The sequence below is a fragment of the Malus domestica genome, chromosome 11 (assembly GCF_042453785.1).
Source record: "Malus domestica chromosome 11, GDT2T_hap1".
Lineage (NCBI taxonomy): Eukaryota > Viridiplantae > Streptophyta > Magnoliopsida > Rosales > Rosaceae > Malus > Malus domestica.
Genome location: NC_091671.1, coordinates 3,225,001 through 3,248,488, shown reverse-complemented (window position 1 = coordinate 3,248,488; position 23,488 = coordinate 3,225,001). Strand labels below are relative to the sequence as shown.

General features: G+C 36.6%; 1 protein-coding gene across 1 annotated transcript in view; it reads left to right on the top strand.

Moving 5' to 3' along the window:
- The first annotated feature begins 16,595 nt into the window (after positions 1-16,595).
- The window catches only part of LOC114819441 (kinesin-like protein KIN-14F), an 8,044-nt gene continuing 1,151 nt past the window's right edge, over positions 16,596-23,488 (top strand). Inside the window, exons 1-16 of the mRNA XM_029087988.2 lie at positions 16,596-16,875; positions 17,240-17,453; positions 19,071-19,234; positions 19,648-19,791; positions 19,914-20,270; positions 20,396-20,464; positions 20,621-20,848; positions 21,012-21,093; positions 21,216-21,311; positions 21,391-21,570; positions 21,801-21,907; positions 22,011-22,189; positions 22,302-22,466; positions 22,569-22,822; positions 22,931-23,094; positions 23,183-23,374. Coding sequence (XP_028943821.1) covers positions 17,291-17,453; positions 19,071-19,234; positions 19,648-19,791; positions 19,914-20,270; positions 20,396-20,464; positions 20,621-20,848; positions 21,012-21,093; positions 21,216-21,311; positions 21,391-21,570; positions 21,801-21,907; positions 22,011-22,189; positions 22,302-22,466; positions 22,569-22,822; positions 22,931-23,094; positions 23,183-23,374 — 2,544 coding nt within the window. The 5' untranslated portion in view covers positions 16,596-16,875; positions 17,240-17,290. The remainder of the gene's footprint in view (positions 16,876-17,239; positions 17,454-19,070; positions 19,235-19,647; positions 19,792-19,913; positions 20,271-20,395; positions 20,465-20,620; positions 20,849-21,011; positions 21,094-21,215; positions 21,312-21,390; positions 21,571-21,800; positions 21,908-22,010; positions 22,190-22,301; positions 22,467-22,568; positions 22,823-22,930; positions 23,095-23,182; positions 23,375-23,488) is intronic.

Sequence of the window (23,488 nt, the reverse complement as noted above, 5' to 3'; positions counted from 1 at the left end):
TTTCAGCAAAGAAGACTAAGCAACCAACGACATTCATGGTACTCAGCAGGGGAGCTCAACCCAGCATTCCAGCAGGCAGAAGGCATGCATGCCCAACATTCCAGCAGCCCATGAGACCCGCAATCTCCTTATTTCTCTCAATCGCCAGCCTGGCCCGAGTCAGGTCCAAGAGCCCAAAGGACATGAGCCATGCGGCTCGCCTAACACTGTGCCCTAGCGCCACAATCTTCGACCCCAGCTGCACAAGCTGCCCTTGGCTCAAGCCAAGCTGCCCAAGCAGTGGTCCCTGCCACGACATCTCCTCAGCTCATGCCGAGCCAGCTCCTGGCCCCTGCCAGCCGACGTGCCGCACCACCCCGACGGTTACCCCGCAATAGCACTATCCAAGAATAAGGCAAGAAAAATTAAATTTTTCTTACATTGGTGCGGCACGAAGAAGACGAAGAGAACAACGAAAGACGGTCCTTTGCACGGGCAAGATGTAGAAGATTGCTAGAGGAGGGGGAACAAATATCCTCTAAGCTATCTCTCTCTTCTCTTGTAGGGTAGAATAAATCGCTCTCCAAAGTTGATTTAATAACCCATTTAAGGTGGACTTAAATAGGCTTTGAGAGAAATTTATTTCCCTTTCCTAGAAGGATCTAATTTCCTATTAAAGAGAGAATCTACATTAAAATAGGAAGCAGTCCTAAGTTTCCTAAAGCAAGAAAATCTCTACACCTGCCACCCTTTTCTGCGAGCAGCCCAACAGGTGTGGGGGCATTTGTGGAGCCAAAAATATTCACAAGGCGACACGTGGGTTTTTTGGACAAAAAGGAAAAAAATACCCTTGCAGTACAACGAGGTTCCTACGCGCAAGCAGCGGGCAACCCTCTTTCAACCAAGACAGAAATGCCCAAAATAGGTAACAATTCAAAGTCCATCTCATCAAATCCTTTCTACAAGGTAATTCCCAAACACATTCCTTTTAAATTATGTTAATTGGCTAACTAATGGGTTTATTGCCTAATTAACCCATTAATTCTCAATTAAACCATCCATTATATCCAAATAACCACAAAATACAACCAATTCAACCCTAAAACATCACATGGTCGGCCATCCCCTTAAGCTTTCTACCTTCCCTATCTTTTCCCACTTTACTACCCCAATTAAGCTAGCTAATTGATTCTATAACCATCCATTTATTCCCTTTATGTTTAATTAGCAAATTTATCATAATAAATTGGCTAATTAAACCTAAATTAAACCTAAAAACCCTTGCCACCTCCTATCCCTATAAATATACTCCCATTCTCACCAAAAAGCTAATTCCAACACTTTGGCAAAAATCCCAAAACTCTCTAAACACTCTTTCTCTCTAAATTCTAACTTTGGCATCGGAGGTTCTTCGGCCAAAGCCCCCCCCCCCCATTCACCGTGGGCGCGTGAGGCTCTTGGCCTTAACCTAAGGTGTTAATTGTTTTGTAGGTGCAAAATCGTCCAAGATCGAGGAGGAAGAAATTTGCATCCACAAATGTTCTCCACCTTTTACCTGAAAACTTGCAACTCTTGCATTCATGGTGGGTACGTAATTTTGTCGCAGTACACTTCTTTCTTCTTCTTCACCTTGCATCTTATGTGAAAAAATATTCTCACAGAAACGACGTACTTAGAACAAGTGAATCTCACCTTCGTAAAACAATACACAAATAGTTAACGTTGTAAATTAAGTTGATGATGTACACCAACAAAGGAAACCCAGGTATGTTATTATAAGTTATTTTGTTGAGAGTCTAATATTAAGAAATACAAGTGAATATATATTTTACAGAGCTGATTAGGCTAGGCCACAATGTACAACGAGTCAATCATAACTACTCGACACAAATGTTATATATTATTAATAGGGGTTTTTGATCTTTAATTCTTGAAGAAGATTAAAATTTAATAAAAACTTGGTGTTAGATTGGATATTGATTTTAGTCTTTCAAGTATTTAATTCAAATTCATATTATATTATTTTTGTTTTAATATTTAATAGATATCTTATTTAATACATTAAATTTTAAATTTATTATTATACACATTTTAATTCATTAATTTAATTGAACTTCCTTTCATTAGTCCGTATCATAATATTTTTTACTAAATTAGTGTACCGAAACGTCCGTACCTAAATATATTGTAATGAATTAGTGGCACATAAAACAATATGCAAAAACATAAGTGTACCAAAAATTTTGTACCTAAATATATGATACTAAACTAGTGTACCGAAATGTCAGTACCTAAATATATTATATTAAACTAGTGTACCGAAATGTCCGTACAAAGACATATTATACTAACCTAGTGTACCGAAATGTTCGTACCTAAATATATTGTAATGAATTAGTAGCACATAAGAAAATATGCAAAAACATAAGTATACCGAAAAATCTCTACGAAAATATTTTCTATATAAGATACTTACCATAATGAGAATTAAAATTTATAATTATGAACAACATAAAATTTTAAATAAAAAAAAGAGAGATATTGAATGCATATGGTGGCATTTAGGGTTAGTTTGGTATTGTTGTGCTTTGAAAAAAAAATTGTTTTTGTTGTGCTGTGAGAATAAGCAGCTGTGAAATAAAGCAGCAGAGTGTTTAGTAAACTTTTTGTAAAAGTGATTTTGGAAAAAAAAAAGTATTATAGTGTTTGGTAAACTTTTATATAAAATAGTTGTGACTGTGTAAAATGACCAAAAAGAGTATAATACTATATGTGCCATTGATTTAATTTTCTTAACAAATAAAGGATAGGAAATATAATACAATAATTATCTAATATAACTTATTTTATTTATTTATAATTTTTTATTTTAATCTCTCTTTAGAATTCTAGAAGCATTCAGACTCTCTGATTCTAATCTAACATATCCTATCCATCATTTTCACTGTCCGTGTTAAGAAATGCATTTTATTCCTTTTGTTTGTAATTTCAGTTTATTAAATAAAGGGGTTTGTCCTTTAGTGAGTTGGTTATGTAATGGAGTGCTGAGTTGGCATTTCTGAGTGGAAAGGCTACTTAAATGGAGCAATGGCCTCATTGCTCCTAAAAAAAAATGATCATTTGAGTTTTATTAATTAAAAATTCACACGAGCATCTTGCTCGTATTCTACCTCTTCCATTCCATATCTTCATTGCAACACTGTCCAGGTTGAGCAAGTTCTTAACATTGGTATCACCCAATTTCAATCCTGGATCCTTCTTTGTATGCCCCGCTACAATCCAAACACTCGATTATCTTAAATGGCGCTCGAGTTGCTGCTTTGGAATCTTCTGTTGCTGCACTCTCTGACTCCATCGATTAAAAAATGGCAATGTTCTTCGAACAATTTCGTCGGGAGCAAGCTTGTGCTCGTGGGAGCGGAGGTTCCACTCCCGATGCCGATCCTCCTCCACACCAACTCATCGCCAATCCTCACGATCCCGGTGACCTTGATCCTCATCGGCCTTGACATGTAATTCCTGAAGGTGGACTCTACCCTCCTTGCCATAACTGGCAGCCTCGCATCGATTTTCCCCAATTCACTCTTGGTGAAGATCCACTTGCTTGGATTTATAAATCGGAACAGTTTTTCACCTATTATTCCATTCATGAGCCTCCGAATGTCTTAACAGTCTCGTTTCACTTGGAAGGAGAGGCACTCCAATGGTTTCGATGGCAAGATTGTTTGCAAACCACTCCTCGGTGGGGGGATTTCACACACGCATTTTGTAAAGAATTTGGGCCCTCTGAGTTTAAAGACAGTGCCGATGCACTCTTCAAATTGAAACAATCAGGTACTCTCAAAGATTACATCACTGAATTTAGGCGTTTGGCAAATAGAACCCATGATTTAAGGCCTATCTTATTAAAGAGTTGTTTCTTGGGTGGATTGAAACGTGAACTTAAATATGATGTTAAGCTTTTGCGCCCTTCTAATGTGCATGATGCCATTTCAACTGCCTTACAAATTGATGCTAAGTTGTGTGATTTGAAGAATGGCTATACTAAGCCGTTTACACAGTCTCGAGTGTTACACACCCTTACTACACCACACACCACTCTTAGTGTTAAACCTTCTAATTTCACTGTGAAGAGGTTAACTCCTGAGGAAATTCAAAGAAAAATGGAGAAGGGTAAGTGCTAGTTTTGTGATGAAAAGTGGTGCATGAGACATAAATGTGCTAATAAGTAACTCCTCATGCTTGATCTAGTATACCTTGAAGAAGAGATCACCACTCCATTGTTAGAAGAACCTCCACTTGAATTTTTACAAATGGAACTTAGTGAATGTGTGTTTTATGGCACACTTGCTAAGACCACTGTGAAAATAATGAAGGTAATAGGTTCAGTGAATGGTCAACAAGTCACAGTTCTCTTGGATTCTAGAAGCACCCATAACTTTGTGGACTCTAGACTCCTTAAGAAATTTGCTTGGCACACTCAACCCACTAAACCATTTCAAGTGATGATTGCGGATGGGGGTAAGGTTAGTTGTGAAATCCCGTTCCTGAATTTCATTATTATAATCTACGTATTAGTATTATAGAGATTTTATATTATTTTTTTGAAAATTAATTATTTAAAATCCGTAGACCATTCGATGTCACAATTTATATTGTTGAATAGATATCGAGATCACGAACACCTAGGCGAAAGCCGTTTGCGAGTCCGAATTATAACGGTATAGTTACGGACGTTTGAAGTTGTTGCTATAAAAATTAAAAAAAAAAGAGAAGAGAAAGCCACAGGAGTGGCTGAAAGAAGAAAAGGGAAAGAAAGCCACGGGAGTGGCGAGAGAAAGGAAGAAAAAAAATAAGGGAACGGACCCCCTTTCTTTTAGCCATTTTCAGGCTAATTTCACCCAATCATCACCTGAAATCACCACCACACTCCTTCTCCTTCGATATTCGTTCAATATTGGATGAAAATTAGGTTGAATTTGGTGAAACTCGCACTGGTGGGTGCGAGGGTTCCTTGCCTTCAATCCATCATTTTGGAAACGATTTCCTTCAATCTCCACCGCCATTGGACTCCCCTTGAGCCTTGGAACAAAGCCCAATCAGTTGTAGGGGTGACGAAACATCGAGGAGGTCGAATTGAAGCACATCCAATTTCTAGGGTTCCAGCGGGTTCGCCGTGAATTGAAGTGTTTCTCGGCCAAATTGGCCTTAGTCACATGTATGAAACTTACTCTACTCATTGAGATCTTCAATTCTGTAAATTTTGGTAATTTTTAAAAATAGTGGAATTTTCCAGCGAGTTGGGGCGGCCGATCGCCACCCGCGGTGGTGCTTGCGGCGACGGCTTGGCCAGTGGACTGACGATGTCCTTTTAAGTTCAAGTAGATGCTCTAATTTCATAATTAATATCCGTATGATGTGGTTTGATTGTTTGAACTTAGTTTCATTACGATACATCACTTGACCTTTATATGAATCGATGATTCGTCCGTTGGATCGTCACCAAACTTTAATACATTATATTATGTAATATTTGAGGATAACTGGAACCGACAGATCGGAAATCTGACCTACGAATCTTCCCGAATTAGATTTCTAAGTTAGTAAAACTAATTGTTAACCGCCACCCAATTCTAGTAATTGGCGAAGATCTAACCGTCAGATCGTGTTGAGATTTCAATATGTTGTTCTTTAAGCATAATGTGGACCTTAGGAAGTTACAGATCCAAAATCCGATATGCGGATCTACTGGATCAAATGATGTAACGTTGTGGATCCTACTGTTGATCGAGAATTGACTTTTGGTCAACATGTCTCAAAACGTTCTAAATACTAAATCTAGTACCAAGGGATACTAAGTGAAGCCTAGTAGGACCACATTGGTTTGAGAGTGACTTGAATATATGTGATATAGCTATTACCTTGATTTCTTATATTAATATCATCTATGAATATAATATGATATGGGTTATAAATGAAATTCTATTGAAATGTGAATTATATATATATATATACACACACACACACACACACACATACCATAGACCTATGTTTATTGAATGTGAATTCTATTGAAGTGTTATTTTTATTTCTGGCCATCGATCTATTTTCATTAAGTATGATTTGACTTGTGCTTTAGAAATATGGTTTGTATTGTATGATTGGATTGATGTGATGAAATGTGAGGGCTAGTAGTGGACCGTTAACCTATTGTCATGGGGTTTGTTACTTAGACACTTGTTTCCTTATTTCACTATTAAGTACTTGGTTCTTGTATTGTTTCTTTAAGTCGTTGTTGTATCCCTTGGTCTTCCACTTGATTCCGTTGAGTGATGGTCCAGAATCGTATCTTGGTTCAAATTTAGTTGAGTGATGGTCCGAAATCCCTTCGATTCTGCGATTCCATTGAGTGATAGTCCGGAATCGTACCCTAGCTCGGATTCCGTTAAGTGATGGTTCAGAATCCCTTCTATTTTACGATTTCGTTGAGTGATGGTCCGGAATCGTATCCAGCTTGTATTTCATTTTGTAGTTCTATATGCATGGTACTTCCCGATTTCGTTAAGTGATGGTCTGAAATCCCTTCTACTCCGCGATTCCATTGAGTGATGGTCCAGAATCGTATACTGAGTTTGATTCTATTGAGTGATCCGGAATCCATTTGGTGACTTGGTTCCTTGGATTTGATTTCAACTTCAGAGATGTAGGCTTCGGCCGAACTGTGTCGCTCTAGCCCTGCATGTCAGTGTGTTGTATGGGTTATTATTTGGTGTAATTATTGGATGTTGTTGGATGTAATTGTTATGAGTATGATATACCGTTGACCAATATGACAATAGATTATTATTGCGCCTCGTCGATTGTTCCTTGAGATGTTGCACGCTCTGAATTGTGCATTATGTTGAAATATGGCAGTTTATGTGATGAATATTCAAGTGTAGTGAAAAGTTGAACTACGAATGGCTTGATCCTTATTGAGGGTACGTATGCAGTCTAACGAATAGGTTAGATACAACCATAAAGTATACGCAAAATTATTACGCATCTGGATTTTGAATTATATTTTGTACATATCCAAAGGGCGGGGTATGTTGAGTTACGGGCATTTAAGGACGTCACGTGTCGATCTTGGACGTATGTCGGGATCGGGGCGTGACATTAGTAGTTCAGGTTGCTACACTAATGTTGTTTTATCAATTGAGGGTTATAAATATGGTGTGGATCTATACTCTTTGCCATTATGAGGGTGTGACATAGTATTAAGGGTCCAATGGCTTTCCTCAGTTAGCCCGGATCTCTGGGATTTCCATTTACAAACTATGGAATTTGCCAAGAATGGTTCTCAGTATAAACTCAGTCATAGTGATACAACTGCTCCACTGATTCAAGAGGTGACTCTTCAACAGCTTGACAAAGAGATTTTCAACTCTAATTTGGGCTTGTTCCTTTACTCTATTGAAGATAAAATGGTTGAAGCTTGTGATTTAAAACCCTTGCAACTTAAGCAACTACAAGAAGTGTTAGGGCAGTTTGAAACCATTTTTGTCTTACCTACTGAGCTACCACTTAGTAGGGTTCACAATCATCAAATCCCACTCATTCCTGGATCTAAGCCCCCTAACATAAGACTTTACCATTATGGTCCATTGCAAAAGACTGAAATTAAGAAGGCAGTTCAAGAACTACTTAATACAGGTATTATCAGACTAAGCCACAATCTATTCTCTTGTCCAGTTCTCCTTGTGAAGAAAAAAGAAGGAACCTGGAAAATATGTTTGGACTACAGGGAGCTTAATGCCATAAAAATCAAGGATAAGTACCCTATTCCTCTGATTGATGATCTTTTAGATGAACTACATGGTGCTAGGTTTTTCTCTAAGCTTGATTTAAGGTCCGGTTATCATCAACTTTTGATGCATCCTCAAGACATTGAAAAAACTGCTTTCAAAACCCACGAAGGTCACTATGAGTTCTTAGTGATGCCTTTTGGACTCACTAATGCACATGTGACATTCCAAAGCCTTACGAATGATACATTCAGACCCTATTTCATCCTTGTATTCTTCGATGACATATTAGTCTACAGTAAGACTTGGGAAAACCATTTGTTGCATCTTAAAATGACATTTGAGGTGTTGCAGTAGCACCAACTTTATGTTAAAAAACAGAAATGTGCTTTTGGTCAAAGTAAAGTGGAATATTTAGGCCATGTCATATCAAGTAAAGGTGTGGAGGCTGATCCCTCCAAGATTCAGGCTATAATGGAATGGCCTAAGCCTACTACAGTGAAATAATTGAGAGGTTTCCTTGGTTTCACAGGTTATTACAGGAAATTTGTGCCTGGTTTTGGCAAAATCTGCCAACCACTTTACCATATGACTAAGACGAATGGGTTCTTGTGGACCACAGTAGCTCAAGTAGCTTTCCAGAAGCTTAAGGATACTATGACCTCTCCACAGGTTTTTGCTTTGCCTAATTTTACACTGCCATTTGAGTTGGAATGTGATGCCTCTGATAATGGCATTTGTGCGGTTCTATAGCAATAAGGGAAACCAATTGCATTTACTAGTCGAGTTTTGGGACCTAAGAATCAATCTCTCTCCACCTATGAGAGAGAACTCATTGCAATTGTACATGCTGTCAAGAAATGGCAGTCCTATCTTCAGGGTAGGCATTTTATAATCAAGACCGATCACTGCAGCTTGAAATATTTTCTCAACCAAATGGCTCATACAACATTCCAACAGAAGTGGGTTTCCAAATTGATGGGATTCGATTATGAAATTCATTTTAAGAAGGGTGTTGATAACATAGTTACTAATGTCTCTAGAAGACAAGTCACAGATCATGACACTCAGTGTTCTAATGGGGTAAATCATTCATCCATGAGTTGTCAAGCTATCTCTTACCCCTATTTTGTATGGTTGGATGAATTAAAAAGATACAATGAAGAAAATGCTTGGATCAAGCAGAAAATGGTAGAGATTACAGACTTTGAGAGTGAAACAGCCAGTGGTTCTAAGTTAGCCCATTATCATATTGATAATTGCTTACTCAAGTACCAGTCCAGGATAGTAATCAGCCCCAATTCCACTGGGAAGCTTAAGCTTTTGGCTGAGCATCATTCAACACTTGCAGCAGGGCACCAATATGTATTGAAGACCTATTATAGGCTAAAAAGGGGTTTTTATTGGCCATGTATGAAGGGAGACATAAAGACCTATATCTCAAAGTGTAATACTTGCCAACAAAACAAGTATGAAACTCTATCTCCTCTTGGTTTACTTCAACCTTTCCCAATTCCTCAAAAAAATTGGACTGATATAAGCATAGATTTCATTATGGGATTACCATCTTGCAAAGGCAAAACTGTCATTTTTGTGATAGTAGATATGCTTACTAAGTATGCTCACTTCTTAGCTTTAGCTCATCCCTATACTACCATAACTGTTGCTCAATTGTTTGTTGATAACATATTCAAGCTACATGGAATGCCATCTACAATTGTGAGTGATAGAGATTCGTTGTTCCTAAGCTCTTTTTTGAAGGGGTTCTTTAAGTTGCACGGATCACAACTTTGCATGAGCTCGAGGTACCATCCTCGGAGTGATGGACAAACTGAGATGGTTAACAGGTGTGTTGAAACATATATGAGGTGTTTTTTGGGAAACAAACCTAAGAATTGGGTCAAATGGTTACCATAGGCATCTATGAGTTGGTATATGGGTACCCTCCTCCTCATGTTACTTCTTATGAGTTAGGTACTACAAAAATGGACTCTATGGAACAAGAGTTGATTGAGAGGGATAAGTTGCTTACCATACTTAGGTCTAACTTAGCAATGGCTCAGAATCGAATGGCAGTTCAAGCAAACAAGAAAATGACTGAGAGAGAGTTTTCTGTTGGTGACTTAGTCTATCTCAAGTTGTTGCCATATCAGTTGCAAACATTGGCTTCACATGCTTATCACAAGCTACACCCTCGATACTACGGTCCTTATGAGGTATTGGAGAGAGTAGGACATGTTGCTCACAAGCTCAAATTACCTGAGGGAACAAAAATACATCATATTTTTCATGTCAGCTACCTCAAAAGGCACATGGGAAATTTGGATCTACCAGTAACAGCTCTGCCAACACTGACAGATGAAGGATTCTCATCCATCATATGCTCATTTGGCAATAATTGCCAGGAGAATTTACAAGAAGGAAGACAAGGCAGATGTTCAGTTGCTAGTACAGTGGGTTGGACAAGAAGAGAACACATCTACTTGGGAGGATTATGATGATTTTCATGCCAGGTTCCCAACATTTCAGCTCTGAAACCTTGTGGACAAGGTTGATTTTAAGGAATGAGTGATGTTAAGAAATGCATTTTATTCATTTTGTTTGTAATTTCAGTTTATTAAATAAAGGGGTTTGTCCTTTAGTGAGTTGGTTATGTAATGGAATACTGAGTTGGCATTTTTGAGTGGAAAGACTACTTAAAAAAATGATTATTTGAGTTTTATTAATTAAAAATTCACACGAGCTTCTTGCTCGTCTTCTACCTCTCCCATTCCATATCTCCATTGCTACACTGTCCAGGTTGAGCAGGTTCTTAATAGTCCGATTCTCATGCAACCTCTCCTCCCTCAATTTCTTCGTCTTCACTTCCATTTTCTCCATCACCGCCTCCACAACCGCCACCTAGTCGCCTCCCCAATTACTACTACCGAAATCGCTCCCTTTGTCTTCTGCTTATTCAAGAAAGGGATATTAATAAAGAAAAGGACTACAACAGCCAGAGCAACCTCAGTCATCCACCCTCGTTTAAGGATCACAGGCACTCCCCGCCGCAGAGGTCTCCGCCACCTCTGTTCAAGCGGTCTAGAAGGGAAAATTAAGGGTATGATGGCAGCAAAGGGAGTCCCAAAAGAGGATTTGGACTTGGGGATAGAAGGTGAATTAAGTTTTGTTTGTGAGTTTGTGCTTTTATTTTCTGTTTTTTGTTTTCTTCTTAGAGAATATGCCATCATCACCTCTATATGGATCTGATCTGATCATATCTCTCATCTATTCTGACTGCTTTTTTGCAAGTAGGAATCTTTTTCTCGTTCGGATTCTAGACTGGTTCTTACTCGGATTCTAGGTTGATTCTCACTCGGATTCTGGGATTCGATCCAATCGGCAAATTTTCAAAAATGGTTTCTCAAAAAGATTGAATCTTTTTCTTATTTGTGTATTTGGAGGATCTGGAAGAAGAATATGGATGAATGTTGGGGCAGTGGTGGTGGTCAATGCTGAGCGGGAGTGGGCGGGACGGCTGCGATCTTACTCTGATGCAAAGGCTGAAAGAGTGTGAGAGATTCCAGTTTGAGTATTAAGGATAAGGCCTGCCATTTTGTAAAAATGACGAGGGTTTTATTGGATTTTAGAAAGTTTCATTAAAGATGCACTGTTGCTCCACGTGATTTGAAAAAAAAAAAAAAATCAGTTTTCCAAAGCAGCATTTAGCTCCTTCGACTTTTCTGATGATTTCAGCTATCAATCACCACAACTTCCAAAATAATCCCCCTTTTTTCTTAGTTTACCAAACACGTTCAACATAAAAACTTAAAAAATAAGTAGCTTTTTTTTTAAGCACCTCAATGCCAAACCAAGGCTAAATAGAGTTTAGGGACTAAAATCAAATTTTAATCTTGTAGAAGACATTTTTCTAAACTTCATCTTATTTAAGGATTAAAATCTAATTTTCTATTATCAATGTGACTTGAACATGAGACATTTTACTTACAAGTGAAAGTGCTATTTCCATCGATATTTATAACAACCTTATATCCTGCATAGATAAAGCGAGCTTTAAAACCATTTGTCGTCCAAAATACAGGGTGGAAAATGTATAAATCATTACTTCTGCATAGATAATAAAGGAAGTGTTAAAACCATTTCTTATTCAAAATACAGGGAGGAAAATGTATAAATCCATTGATTTTGATTTGGGCTATATCAGAGCAAGGACCCAATGGGATATGGTGTCAAGTGTGTACTCCTGTTGCTAAAAGTGTTCATAGTAAAAAATCCTTCCAATGATATAACTCCAGTGTATGAACTTCTTGGATGCAACTTTCACCCCACTTGAGAAATGATTCAGCCCATAAATTTGGCTAAAACTAATCGAGTCCACCTTTGATTATGCATATATGTGCATACAGCCCCAAAAGGGAAGGAACACTTTCGTCACCTTAAAACCAAAAGATAGAAAGAAAGAGAAAGGAAAAGGACAGTGGAAACTTCGGTTTTGATTAGCATGCTATAGGAATTATAGTCCTTTTTGACTTCACAGAAACTGCTATCTTCAACAGCATCACCAGGCGTGCAGTTGCTTACAAGTTTGTAACCATTTCGTGTTTTTGTTGTCGATTTTTTAGCTCAAGTAACCATTTCGTTTTTAGTTTTTAGTTTTTAATTTTTACATTTTTATATTTGAGATATGAGAAAAGTAAATAAAAATAAAATCGAAATTATTATCAAACCAAACCCTTATTTTGTGTTTATTTCCATAATATTTTGACCCTAGTCGAGCTTTCTACCTAGGGATGGGCAACAGTTATGGCGGATGGGTAACCGCGGTTATTTACCCATAACCGTTTATGCTCATACCTGCATAACCATTTACCCGTTGGGTAATTGCCTAAACGGTTATACCTATATCCATAACCGTTTATAAACGGTTAACCATACCCATAACCGCATACTCATTTAACCGTAACCGTTTAATACCCGTTTATCCATTTACCGTTTTTAACCCGTTTATCTTTTTTTTTACCGTTACCCTTTTTTCACTCGTCTACATGCTTTTTAACAACTTGAAAATTTAAAAAAAAAAAAAAACTGTCATAATTTTCTTTTTTTTTTTACAATTAAACACCGTTATAGGTACATTCATCATACATTTCCGTATTTTAAATTTTTAAGTTCTTATACCATTCCAATAATTGAAATAATAGTTTACGGACAATATTTTTAACTGTTACCAATGAAGGTAAATATAATATTTGCTAAGTATTATTGGGTTACAAAAATTGTTTAGAAGATATTTCTGTCAATTTCACGGTTACCCGCAAGAAATTTAAATTAATTTGGCGAATTCCTTGATAATGAGAATCATCATTCCTGTAGCAGTGTTATTGATAAAATGACCGATGAATTCCTTGCTAATTTATTAGGTGCTAAGTATTATTGGATCGAGAACATAGTTTGTGTTAGTTTTACATATATAAAATAAATGGGTAAATGATTAACCGTTTATAACCGCGGTTAATACCCATAACTGCTTATTTAAATTTCGCGGGTAAACGGTTATACCCATAACCATTTATTTATCTAAATGATTACCCATAACAGTAACCGTTTAATTTAAATGGGCTGGTAACAAAGGTTACCCATAACAATTTATTTATCTAAATGGTTACCCATAACCGTAACCGTTTAATTTAAATGGGCTGGTAACAACGGTTATAACCATTTATTTATCTAAATGATTACCCATAATCGTAACCGTTTAATTTAAATGGGCTGGTAACAACGGTTACCCATAACCATTTATTTATCTAAATGGTTATCTATAACCGTAACCGTTTAATTTAAATGGGCTGGTAACAATGGTTACCCATAACCAATGGGTATTTGCCCATCCCTTCCTACCCTCTAAACCAAGCACACAAAAGGAGTATAGCATGCCTGAATTATATAATGGCCGGGGTACCCAAATAATCATTTTCATCTCGTGCCAGATAACATCATTTTTCCGTCAAAATTAAGAAAAGATCTGACTTAAAGTTGACCTAGTTCATAGAATGAGTGCTCATTTCCTGGTGTTAACATATTCCCCTTTCTCTATAGCTAGGAATAAGGGTTATGCCATACAATCTCAATAGGATAATGCTTTCCTTAATGAGGAATCCGTATATCCCACTTCTTTCACATAATGTATATTAATTGTATAAACTTTATAATATGAACTATTCAATTTCTTAATCTTCATTTAAAAATCATCATGTATGAAACTAACCGATGGTGTAAGTACTAAATAATAGATTCATGATGAACCGTTTAGATGACTCAATGATCTCTCATTTGAATTTTTTTTTTACTCAAAATTTTCATACGATTTTATAATTCTGTATGAATCGAGATTTGCATGAGCATTGAGTTGTCCATGAATCTCACAGAACTATTTGAAGAGTTATAAATCTAATGCAATGTGCAGCAGGGAAATAAGGGAGCTATATATGGTTGAGAAATTTTCCACTGCCGGAACACACGACCAATTGGTTGAATTTTTTTATTTTTTTTAAGTTTTAAACCAATTTTATTTATACACTTGGTGTACTAAATCGTGTTTTCAGTACATTAAAAAATCTCTTAACATGGTAATTGGCATTTGACCAGTATACTAATGATTCTTTCTTGTTTTGCCTTTAATTTACTAACAATTTTGACCACAATACATGCTTAAAAGAGAAGCCGTCTCACACATAGCTTTAATTAACTAACCAAAACAAAAGTTAATTAGTAAAGTAATTATCTAAGACCATTGATAAAGAGAACCCTTCCACTAAGTGGTCCATTAAATAGGGTACAAAATGTAAAAAAAAAAAGGTTTGAAAAGCTTTCCCTCTGCAATCATTTGAAGGTGGGGGGTGATCCAACGTTCGAAAGTGGACCGAATATATTGGACTTTGCCTCTTCTTCGTTTCAAACAATAAAACGCTAACGTATACTTTCAATAATTTTTGCCTTTATTTCATCAAAACGTGACCCAGCCACCACCAGCTGAGGAAATTTATTGAAAGCTGATACTTGCTTTTCCTGATTGACACCAACTACATCAATATGGCAAAGTGTCATTTGATTAAGATGCACGTTAAATAATTAAATCTATGAAATGAATGAATAGTAACTTACAGTTAAATTAATAATTAATTGATCTATTCTGAATTAAATCAGAACAATCTGCTGGGATTGTTCATCAAACCATCCGTTTCTTTTTCACAAAACACCCAGATATTGGTGAAATTAAAGAATGTAATGGACATCTTTGGTAGGTCCTGCAGCTCAAAATTTTTAGAACAATAATCGCCGATTAATTAGAGAATAATGGGGCTCACTAAAACACATCTCTTCTTAATTAATTTGGTACATTGTGTTGTAAGATTGTTAATATGGACCGTACGTTTAAATAGGAAAGTTGATCAATAATCTAAACTTGAAATTTAATAACATAACTTGTATGACTGTTTTTTTTTAAAGGATGATAACCGATTAAGCGAATCGAACTACATATAAGGTTTGATCATCAAACTACAATAGTAGACTTCCTCTCTAAACCCACACAAGGCGGTTAGAAAGAATTAAGACTTCGAGATTAGCCATCAACTATAAAGTAGACTACTTCCATTTCACTTAGAGTGACTAGAAACGGCTAACCCCCCAGTAGTATGATTGCTTAACAAGAGATAAGTTCTCTTAAAATAATGACTATATACTCTATGGACCTGAATTATCGTTGTTCCACTCCACAGGAATAACCATGAGAGTCACGCTAAAATGGATAAGTCGGATAGATTATGGGCAAAATTAAGATTAATCAACCTACAAGCTTAATGATGAAGACATATAATTGGTATCACTATTACCGCTAGCGAGCGATCATATCATATTCAAAACAAAAAAAGGCCATGTATATGGCCAACAGCACCATGAAGGATATATAATAGAGGCCAAACCATGCGTTATGGTACCTCCAAAGTCGACCAAGAAACAATGCTTTTATAAAAGTAGTTTTATTTTAGCCTATGATCCCACAACAAACTACTCTTTTTTTAAGTGATTTCACACAAATTTGTTAGCTTCTCACTTTTTTTTTTTTAAATTTATTTCTGGTTAAAGGATGGAATAATTATACTGACAAAATTAAACAAGTGTGTGTCAGAGGTTAAAAAAAATATGTGTTTATCATTTTCCTTTTTAAATATTATGATAATGAGAGGATTTGGACAAAACTACATAACTTTAAAAAAAAAAAACTATTATTATTAAGGAGAGGGAGAAATATTCGAATTACATTAATTACGGAAGAGGGGAATTTTAAACAGAGATGCATGGGTAGAAACTCAACACCTTGTGCACTAGGATATTGGAATACTTGCAAATTAATGTAATAGCTCTAATCAAGTATCAATATTGTTTTCACGGAAGTTGAACCTGAGACAGTCTACTTACAAGTGGAGATAAATACCTAATTATATTGATAGCAAAGCATGTGAAGTCTGGGACTACCCGTTCCCATAACTTGATTTGGGTTCACCCCAGCCACATAGAGAAGAGCAACTTAGATGAAACAAGTTCACCGTCATGTGGCGTCCCAATTTAATAATACAATGTCATGTGTTGAAAAACTTACACATATCATTGTTTTATTAAAACATGACACCACAGTGACGGTAAACACGTTCCATATAAATACTTTCACCACACGGAGGGACAAGATCCAAGTCAAACTCACCCTCAAACTTTGATCTGTTTTTATATTTTTTGCTAAGCTAACCCCTCTCAACCCCACGAGACAACAACGTTTCAATTTGCAGAGTCTTTTTAATATTTCACTCAACTGGACTCTCACTCTCTCTTCCTCTCACATAGAAAAGCATCCAGTGAGGTCATACTCAATTTTGAAGGCTCGTTATCACAAGCACACGAGAAGCTTGCTTTCAACTTCCATTTCTGGCTCGGATCAGATCTAAAATATTCAATGCCAAGCTGAGCTCAACTTCAACTACTGATCCAACTCACAAAATACCATTTTAATTTCCTGGGTTGGTTTAATTTCCAGAGTTTTCAAGACCCTTTTAAGGTAAGAGCCTCACAAACACACTGCACTCGTTCAGATCATGATCAATGTTTCTAAATTTTCATTTTCTGTGTGATACATTCTTTCACTATGTTATGCCACCAAACTCTGCCTCTTTCACTCCTTCGTTGTTTGTAAGAATGTAAGTTCTCTTAACAGAAGTGATTTTTGCACTACCCTTCTCTTAATCACGCAATATGTTTGTAGCTGAAATGATTAAGAGCGCTTAGGCTGCAATCAAGGTTCCTTGTTTGAATCTCCTCGACAATGTGGCTTGTATCAAAAGAAAAAAAAAGTTTTAGTTATCAAGGTTCCTTGTTTGTCCAGTTCTAACTATGTTTTTTTGTTATTTTATTGAATTGTGCAGTGGTTGCAGAATAAAGAACAAGTAGTATATAATTTCTTGGAGAACTAAAAAATGCCACAAGAAAGCAACTTTAATTCAATATTCTTCACATCACCTAGCAAGAACATGAGAGGCTTAAAGGGTCTAGTCTCCAACAGTGAGGCTCCTCCATTTGCAAACACTGAGGAGTTCATCAATGACTATGAATTGGCTCAAAGGAAAGCTGAAGAAGCAGGTACATTTGTTCTTTAATTACATTTTAGCCAAAAAATTAGGAGACTTTTCTTCCAGAGTTTTAGTTCAAAATATTAATATTTTTGGGGTAGTGGTTTTTTTTTTCTACTTATAAATTTGTCTTAGCTCTTTCATTAAAATAAATAAATAATTTGTCTCAATTCATCTATGTTTTGGGAGCAGCGGTTTGGAATCTTTAATACTTGACTCATGGGTGGGTAGGTTAGGAGAGATTTTTTACTGTGCTAGAAACACAATCCGGTACACTAAACAATTGCTCGTAGGTTAGATAGTTAAATAAGAAGTTCATAAATATATATGTTACAATGCTTGAGTAGTTGGATCTTTGATCGGACGGTGTATGTGATATCATTTCTACATTGTGATACATGTTATGATTTTTTAAAAAATTTGTAAACTCTGGGAACAAATATAAAGTATGTGATAAAATAGAAAAAGTAAAAGGAAGAGCAAATATGAAGTATTTTGTAAGTAATGATTTTATATATCGATCACTTATGAATTATGATGATTTGGACCAACCAATATTGGGTGGGTTCAAAATTACCCATCTTTGTTGATATATACATATTGATCTGCCGAAAGAAGGATTTAGATTAGCATAAATTAATTTGCAAAAATACACTTTAATTATGCGGTTAAGGCCATCTCTACAAGCATCACTATTTTTAATTTTTTAGTGGGGTTGGTGGAAATAAAAGTGCAACTAGTCATAGCCATAGTGTCAACTTGTTTCAAATTTGAAATTCAGGATTGAAAAATGACTGAGACGAATTGTAATTTGTTAAAAAAAAATGACTGAAATCTTGGACATAAAATTTGTTTTGATATGAACCGGAGGTGGCGTTAAGGAAGTTCGAAAGTTTCATGAATTTTTGGTGTGACGGTCACACTCTTATATGGTATTATTAATCCACATTATACTACAGTAGACGACATGATTGATATGTCATCGACTTAAGCGAGAGTGTAATAAGCAGAGGGTGATGGTAACGCCGAAAATTTACTCTACTAACTACAAATGAAGTTGCTGTGGAAACTTACAAAGTACCAAAAACAATCCAAATTTAAAAGATAATAAACCCAAAATTCACTAAATAAATTTTTGTTCTGCAATTAAGTCTTAACCTAAATTTCGTTTGTGATTGTGTCTTTGTGTTTTTTAAAATTAAAAGTTCTCGCCTAGGACCTAGGCACTAGGCCACAAGCCACAGCTAGATTAATTTTTAGGCCTTTTTTTTTTAACAAAAGGGCTTTTAGAAACACCTAGGCGCCCGCCTTTTTGCATTTTATGTTTTTATTAAATTGTAATAGATTTATTGAATACTTTGATGAATACTTATTATATGTTTGTTTCCTAAGTTTCAATATGTTATAGTATTTTATAATTTATTTATCATTCTATTTGAGAATTCGTGTTTACGAACACAAGTACATATTTTTTTTAAGTATAGGTGGATAATTATTTATATCTTATATATTAAGTTCAATTAAAATAAAAAACCGTCTAGCCCCTATAAACTGCCTAGGCCCTTAACCGCTGCTTGACTACTAGCTTGCGATTTTCAGAACATTGATTGTGTTTGTGTTATTCTAGCTTCAAGGAGATACCAAGCAGCAGAATGGCTGCGGAAGATGGACTATGGCGCTTCCGGAACACTTTCCAAAGAGCCCTCTGAAGAAGAGTTCCGCCTTGCACTCCGCAATGGCCTTATTCTCTGCAACGTCCTCAACAAAGTCAATCCTGGTGCTGTTCTTAAGGTTATTACACATATCCATAATTTAGATGGTTAGGCCTCGTTTGGTCTCTAGGACTGATTGAAATGGAGAGTCCACTATATTCAATATATTGAATGAAGAAATGAAAAAACTGCGCGAATATAATGGTTATCCATTCCAGTCAAATCCTAGATACCAAACAAGGTGTTATATCATATGCATGACTCCCAGTTGTTTCATTTTGCAAGGAATTGTGCTACATCTATGGTCATCATAATTCACAATTTTGATTATTTTTTAAAACTTGTGGCGGGTTTGTTTTGAGTTTTCGCAAAACCATGCAGTGGCATTCTAGAATTTATAACGCTTGGTTGTTGTTGTTGTTTGTTGTGGCAGCTTTTTTTTTAGTTTTCGAAGTTCTAATTGGGTTGCTTTCTTTGCTGGATTTCAAATAGGTGGTGGAAAATCCTATCATTGCCGTTCAGTCAACGGAGGGGGCTGCACAGTCTGCAATTCAGTATTTTGAGAACATGAGGAATTTCCTTGAGGCTGTTAAGGACATGCAGCTCTTGACATTCGAAGCATCTGATCTCGAAAAGGTTTGGTTTCCTTGTAGAAAAATTGCAGAAGGGTTGGATTCTATCATAGTTTGCAACATTTCGTCATAAATCATAGCTTCTACTGTCTCCTTTTCGGGATTTTAAGGGATTTGGATTTGCAGGGAGGCTCGTCGAGCAAAGTTGTAGACTGCATTCTTTGTCTCAAAGGGTTTTATGAATGGAAGCAAGCCGGTGGAATTGGAGTTTGGAGGTATGGAGGGACTGTGAGGATCACATCCTTCCCAAAAGGGTCACTTTCCTCCTTAGGGAGTGAAAGTGCTGATGAGTCAATAGACGAATCAGACTCATCACAGTTTGAACAACTGTTGGAATTTCTTCATCTTTCCAGTGAGGTGTCAACCGAAGAATCCAGAACTGTGAATGCTCTGGCTTTCCTTTTCGATCGCTTTGGACTTGGACTTATACAAGCTTACCTTCGAGAGGCTAATGGGATCAAAGACTTGCCCTTGAATGCAATGGTAGGTAAGATCCTTACCATTAATATGATTCTATTTTCACAAATTATAGAACACGCGTATATTACATACTTCTTTTATACTTGCTGAATAGATTCTGATTCAGTTTAGTGACAAAAAACATATAGGTAATCGATACTTTACTGAGTAAGGTAGTCAAGGATTTCTCAGCACTGCTTGTTTCACAAGCCACTCAGGTATGTTAAAAATCTTCACCCCACGGTGTTTCTGTTACTAGCATTGTGTTGATTGTTGAAGTACTTTCACTGGATCGTCTTTTCAATTTAAGCAGATATTTGTCAGCTCATGGAAATAATCTTATATCCCTGTTTGTTTTTACAAATTTTCTGCAGCTTGGCCTTTTTCTAAAGAAACTACTGAGAAGAGACTTGGGTAGTCCATCGAAATCTGAATTTGTAGAAGCTATTACACAATACCTAGGTCAACGAAGTGGTTTGGTGTCAAATGATCTATCCAAGTTCTGTATTTGTGGTGGGAAAGATGGAGAAGCTGTTCGGCGTAGTAGTAGTCACTCATCTGTTCATGAAGAACTGATTAACATTCAACAGAAACAGCTTGAGGTGAGCACACAATGTTCCGTTTCCTGCAAATAGAATTACGAAAATTTAGCAGGTGAATTAATAGATCAAGTACATAGCTTTTCTTCCCTTTCCTGTTCGGCAGAATGCAAGACAGATTTTCTTCTTGCTAACTGTTTGCTTGGTCTGTCTTGGATATCTTTAGGAGCTCAAATCATCTTTCCAAGAGACGAAATACGAAGTCAAACAAGTTCATTCAAACTGGGAGGAGGAACTCAGAAGGCTTGGTAATAATTCTGAAGATTTGATCTACCTTGAGAATATTTCTTTACAAAAAGGATTCATTTAGTTGCATTATGTTACTAGTAGGGATTGGATGACCTCACACTTTCACTTTGTTCCGTCTCAGTGCATCATATTAAAGGCCTCGAAGTGGCATCCTCGTCTTACCAAAAAGTTATCGAAGAGAACCGAGTTCTTTACAATCAAGTGCAAGACCTTAAAGGTGTTCATTTCATCCCAGTTTAATTAATTATCTAGCTTTCTAGATATGGAGCTTATTTAGAAGATTTGATTTCCTGCAGGATCAATTAGAGTTTATTGCAGAATCAGACCCTTCTTACCAGGGCAATCAAACGGACAGTCCACTGTGGATTATATCGGAGAAAATGGAACCATCATGATTGTCAATCCCCTTAAACAGGGCAAAGATGCAAGAAGGGTTTTTACATTTAACAAAGTCTTCAGAACAGATGTCACACAAGGTATTCTATTGTAGCAAAGTGTTCAAAGCGCTGTCGTAAAATGATTTTGGAAATTGGAGTTAATGTTGATTGAAATAAAATGAACATATGTTACTGCAGTACTACTTCTATTGTATGCAGTTTATACAATCAGCTATGAACAAGACTGCAACAGTCTTCTCATTGTTTGTACACCTTAATGTTTTTGGCCTCAGAAATTATTAATGCTATCTCTCAACTGTTCTTTGCAGAGCAAATATATGGTGACACTCAGCCGCTGATCAGGTCGGTTTTGGATGGTTATAACGCTTGCATCTTTGCGTATGGACAGACTGGCTCGGGGAAGACATACACGATGGTAATGCCAATCTCATTGTAGTTTTGAAAATAGACGTGACCATTCTTCCATATGTTGATTTTCGGATAGTATTGAATACGTATTTCATCCTTATCTTACGCAGAGTGGCCCTGATTTAACAACAGAAGAGACATGGGGTGTAAACTATAGAGCCCTTCGTGACTTATTTCAAATATCGAAGGCGAGGCTAGACATAATAAGATATGAAGTTGCAGTTCAGATGATTGAAATATACAACGAACAAGTGAGAGACCTTTTAGTCAGCGATGGCTCTAGCAGAAGATATCCTTGCCCTTCCCTTATTTTTATTCCAATTTGAGTCCAAGTTTTGGTCTTACGAATTCACAAGCTCTATAAACAATGTTGTCATGTTATTTCTTAACTTATATGGTACGTTAGATATACGAAACAAGTCTCAACTGAATGGCCTCAATGTACCTGATGCAAGTTTGGTTCCAGTGACGTGCACTCAAGATGTTCTTGAGTTGATGAAAATCGGCCAAAAGAATCGCACTGTTGGCGCTACAGCTCTAAATGAGCGCAGCAGCCGGTCTCATAGGTGGACGATTTATATTTCTTTTCGTGAAGTTTAAGCATCATTTTGTTTTTGTTTTTTTTGTGTTCTAACTAGTGATTTTTGGATTGGCTATTCCTTCCGCAGTGTTTTAACAATTCATGTACTTGGAAAGGAGTTGGCTACTGGATCTATTCTAAGGGGTTGCCTCCATCTTGTGGATTTGGCCGGGAGCGAGAGAGTTGATAAATCCGAGGCTGTTGGCGAGAGGCTAAAGGAAGCCCAACACATAAATCGATCGCTTTCTGCACTCGGAGATGTCATATCTGCTCTTGCACAAAAGAGTACACATGTTCCTTACAGAAATAGCAAACTTACTCAAGTCTTGCAAGACTCTTTAGGTAAATTTAAGAATATATTAAGTCTTATTGATAGAATCCACCATTCCAAGTGCTTAGCATTTTGTTTTGAGCTGAAATGTCGATGATCTTAATTTTGTCTGTGTTTAGGTGGTCATGCAAAGACCATGATGTTTGTACATATAAATCCTGAACTTAATGCTCTCGGCGAGACGATCAGTACCCTCAAGTTTGCTGAGAGGGTTGCATCCATCGAACTTGGGGCAGCTCGATCTAATAAAGAAACGGGTGAAATCCGTGAACTTAAAGACGAGGTTTATCTCTCATTTCTGCAGTTCTACTTTAAATTTTCAACTAATTTTTTTATAATGCTTGCTTAAGACTTAATTTGTATCTGTGTAGATTTCAAATCTTAAACTGGCATTGGAGAGAAAGGAAGCTGAGCTTGAGCAATTCAAAGGTGCCGCACAAAACGTCATGGAATCCCACAAGTCAAGAGCTGTTTCACCTTTCCGTGTTCCGAGAAATGGTACTGGAAACAGTTCAAAGCCTGAAAACTGTCAGCGACCCTTGGATGGTACTAAGATTTCTGAGGTAAATTCCGTCATGCGAATGAAATAGTCGAAATTCGGTACTATATTTTTCTTGAGAAGTAATGTTAGCATTAGACTTGGGAGGTTCTTTAATTACAAACAAATGAAATAATTT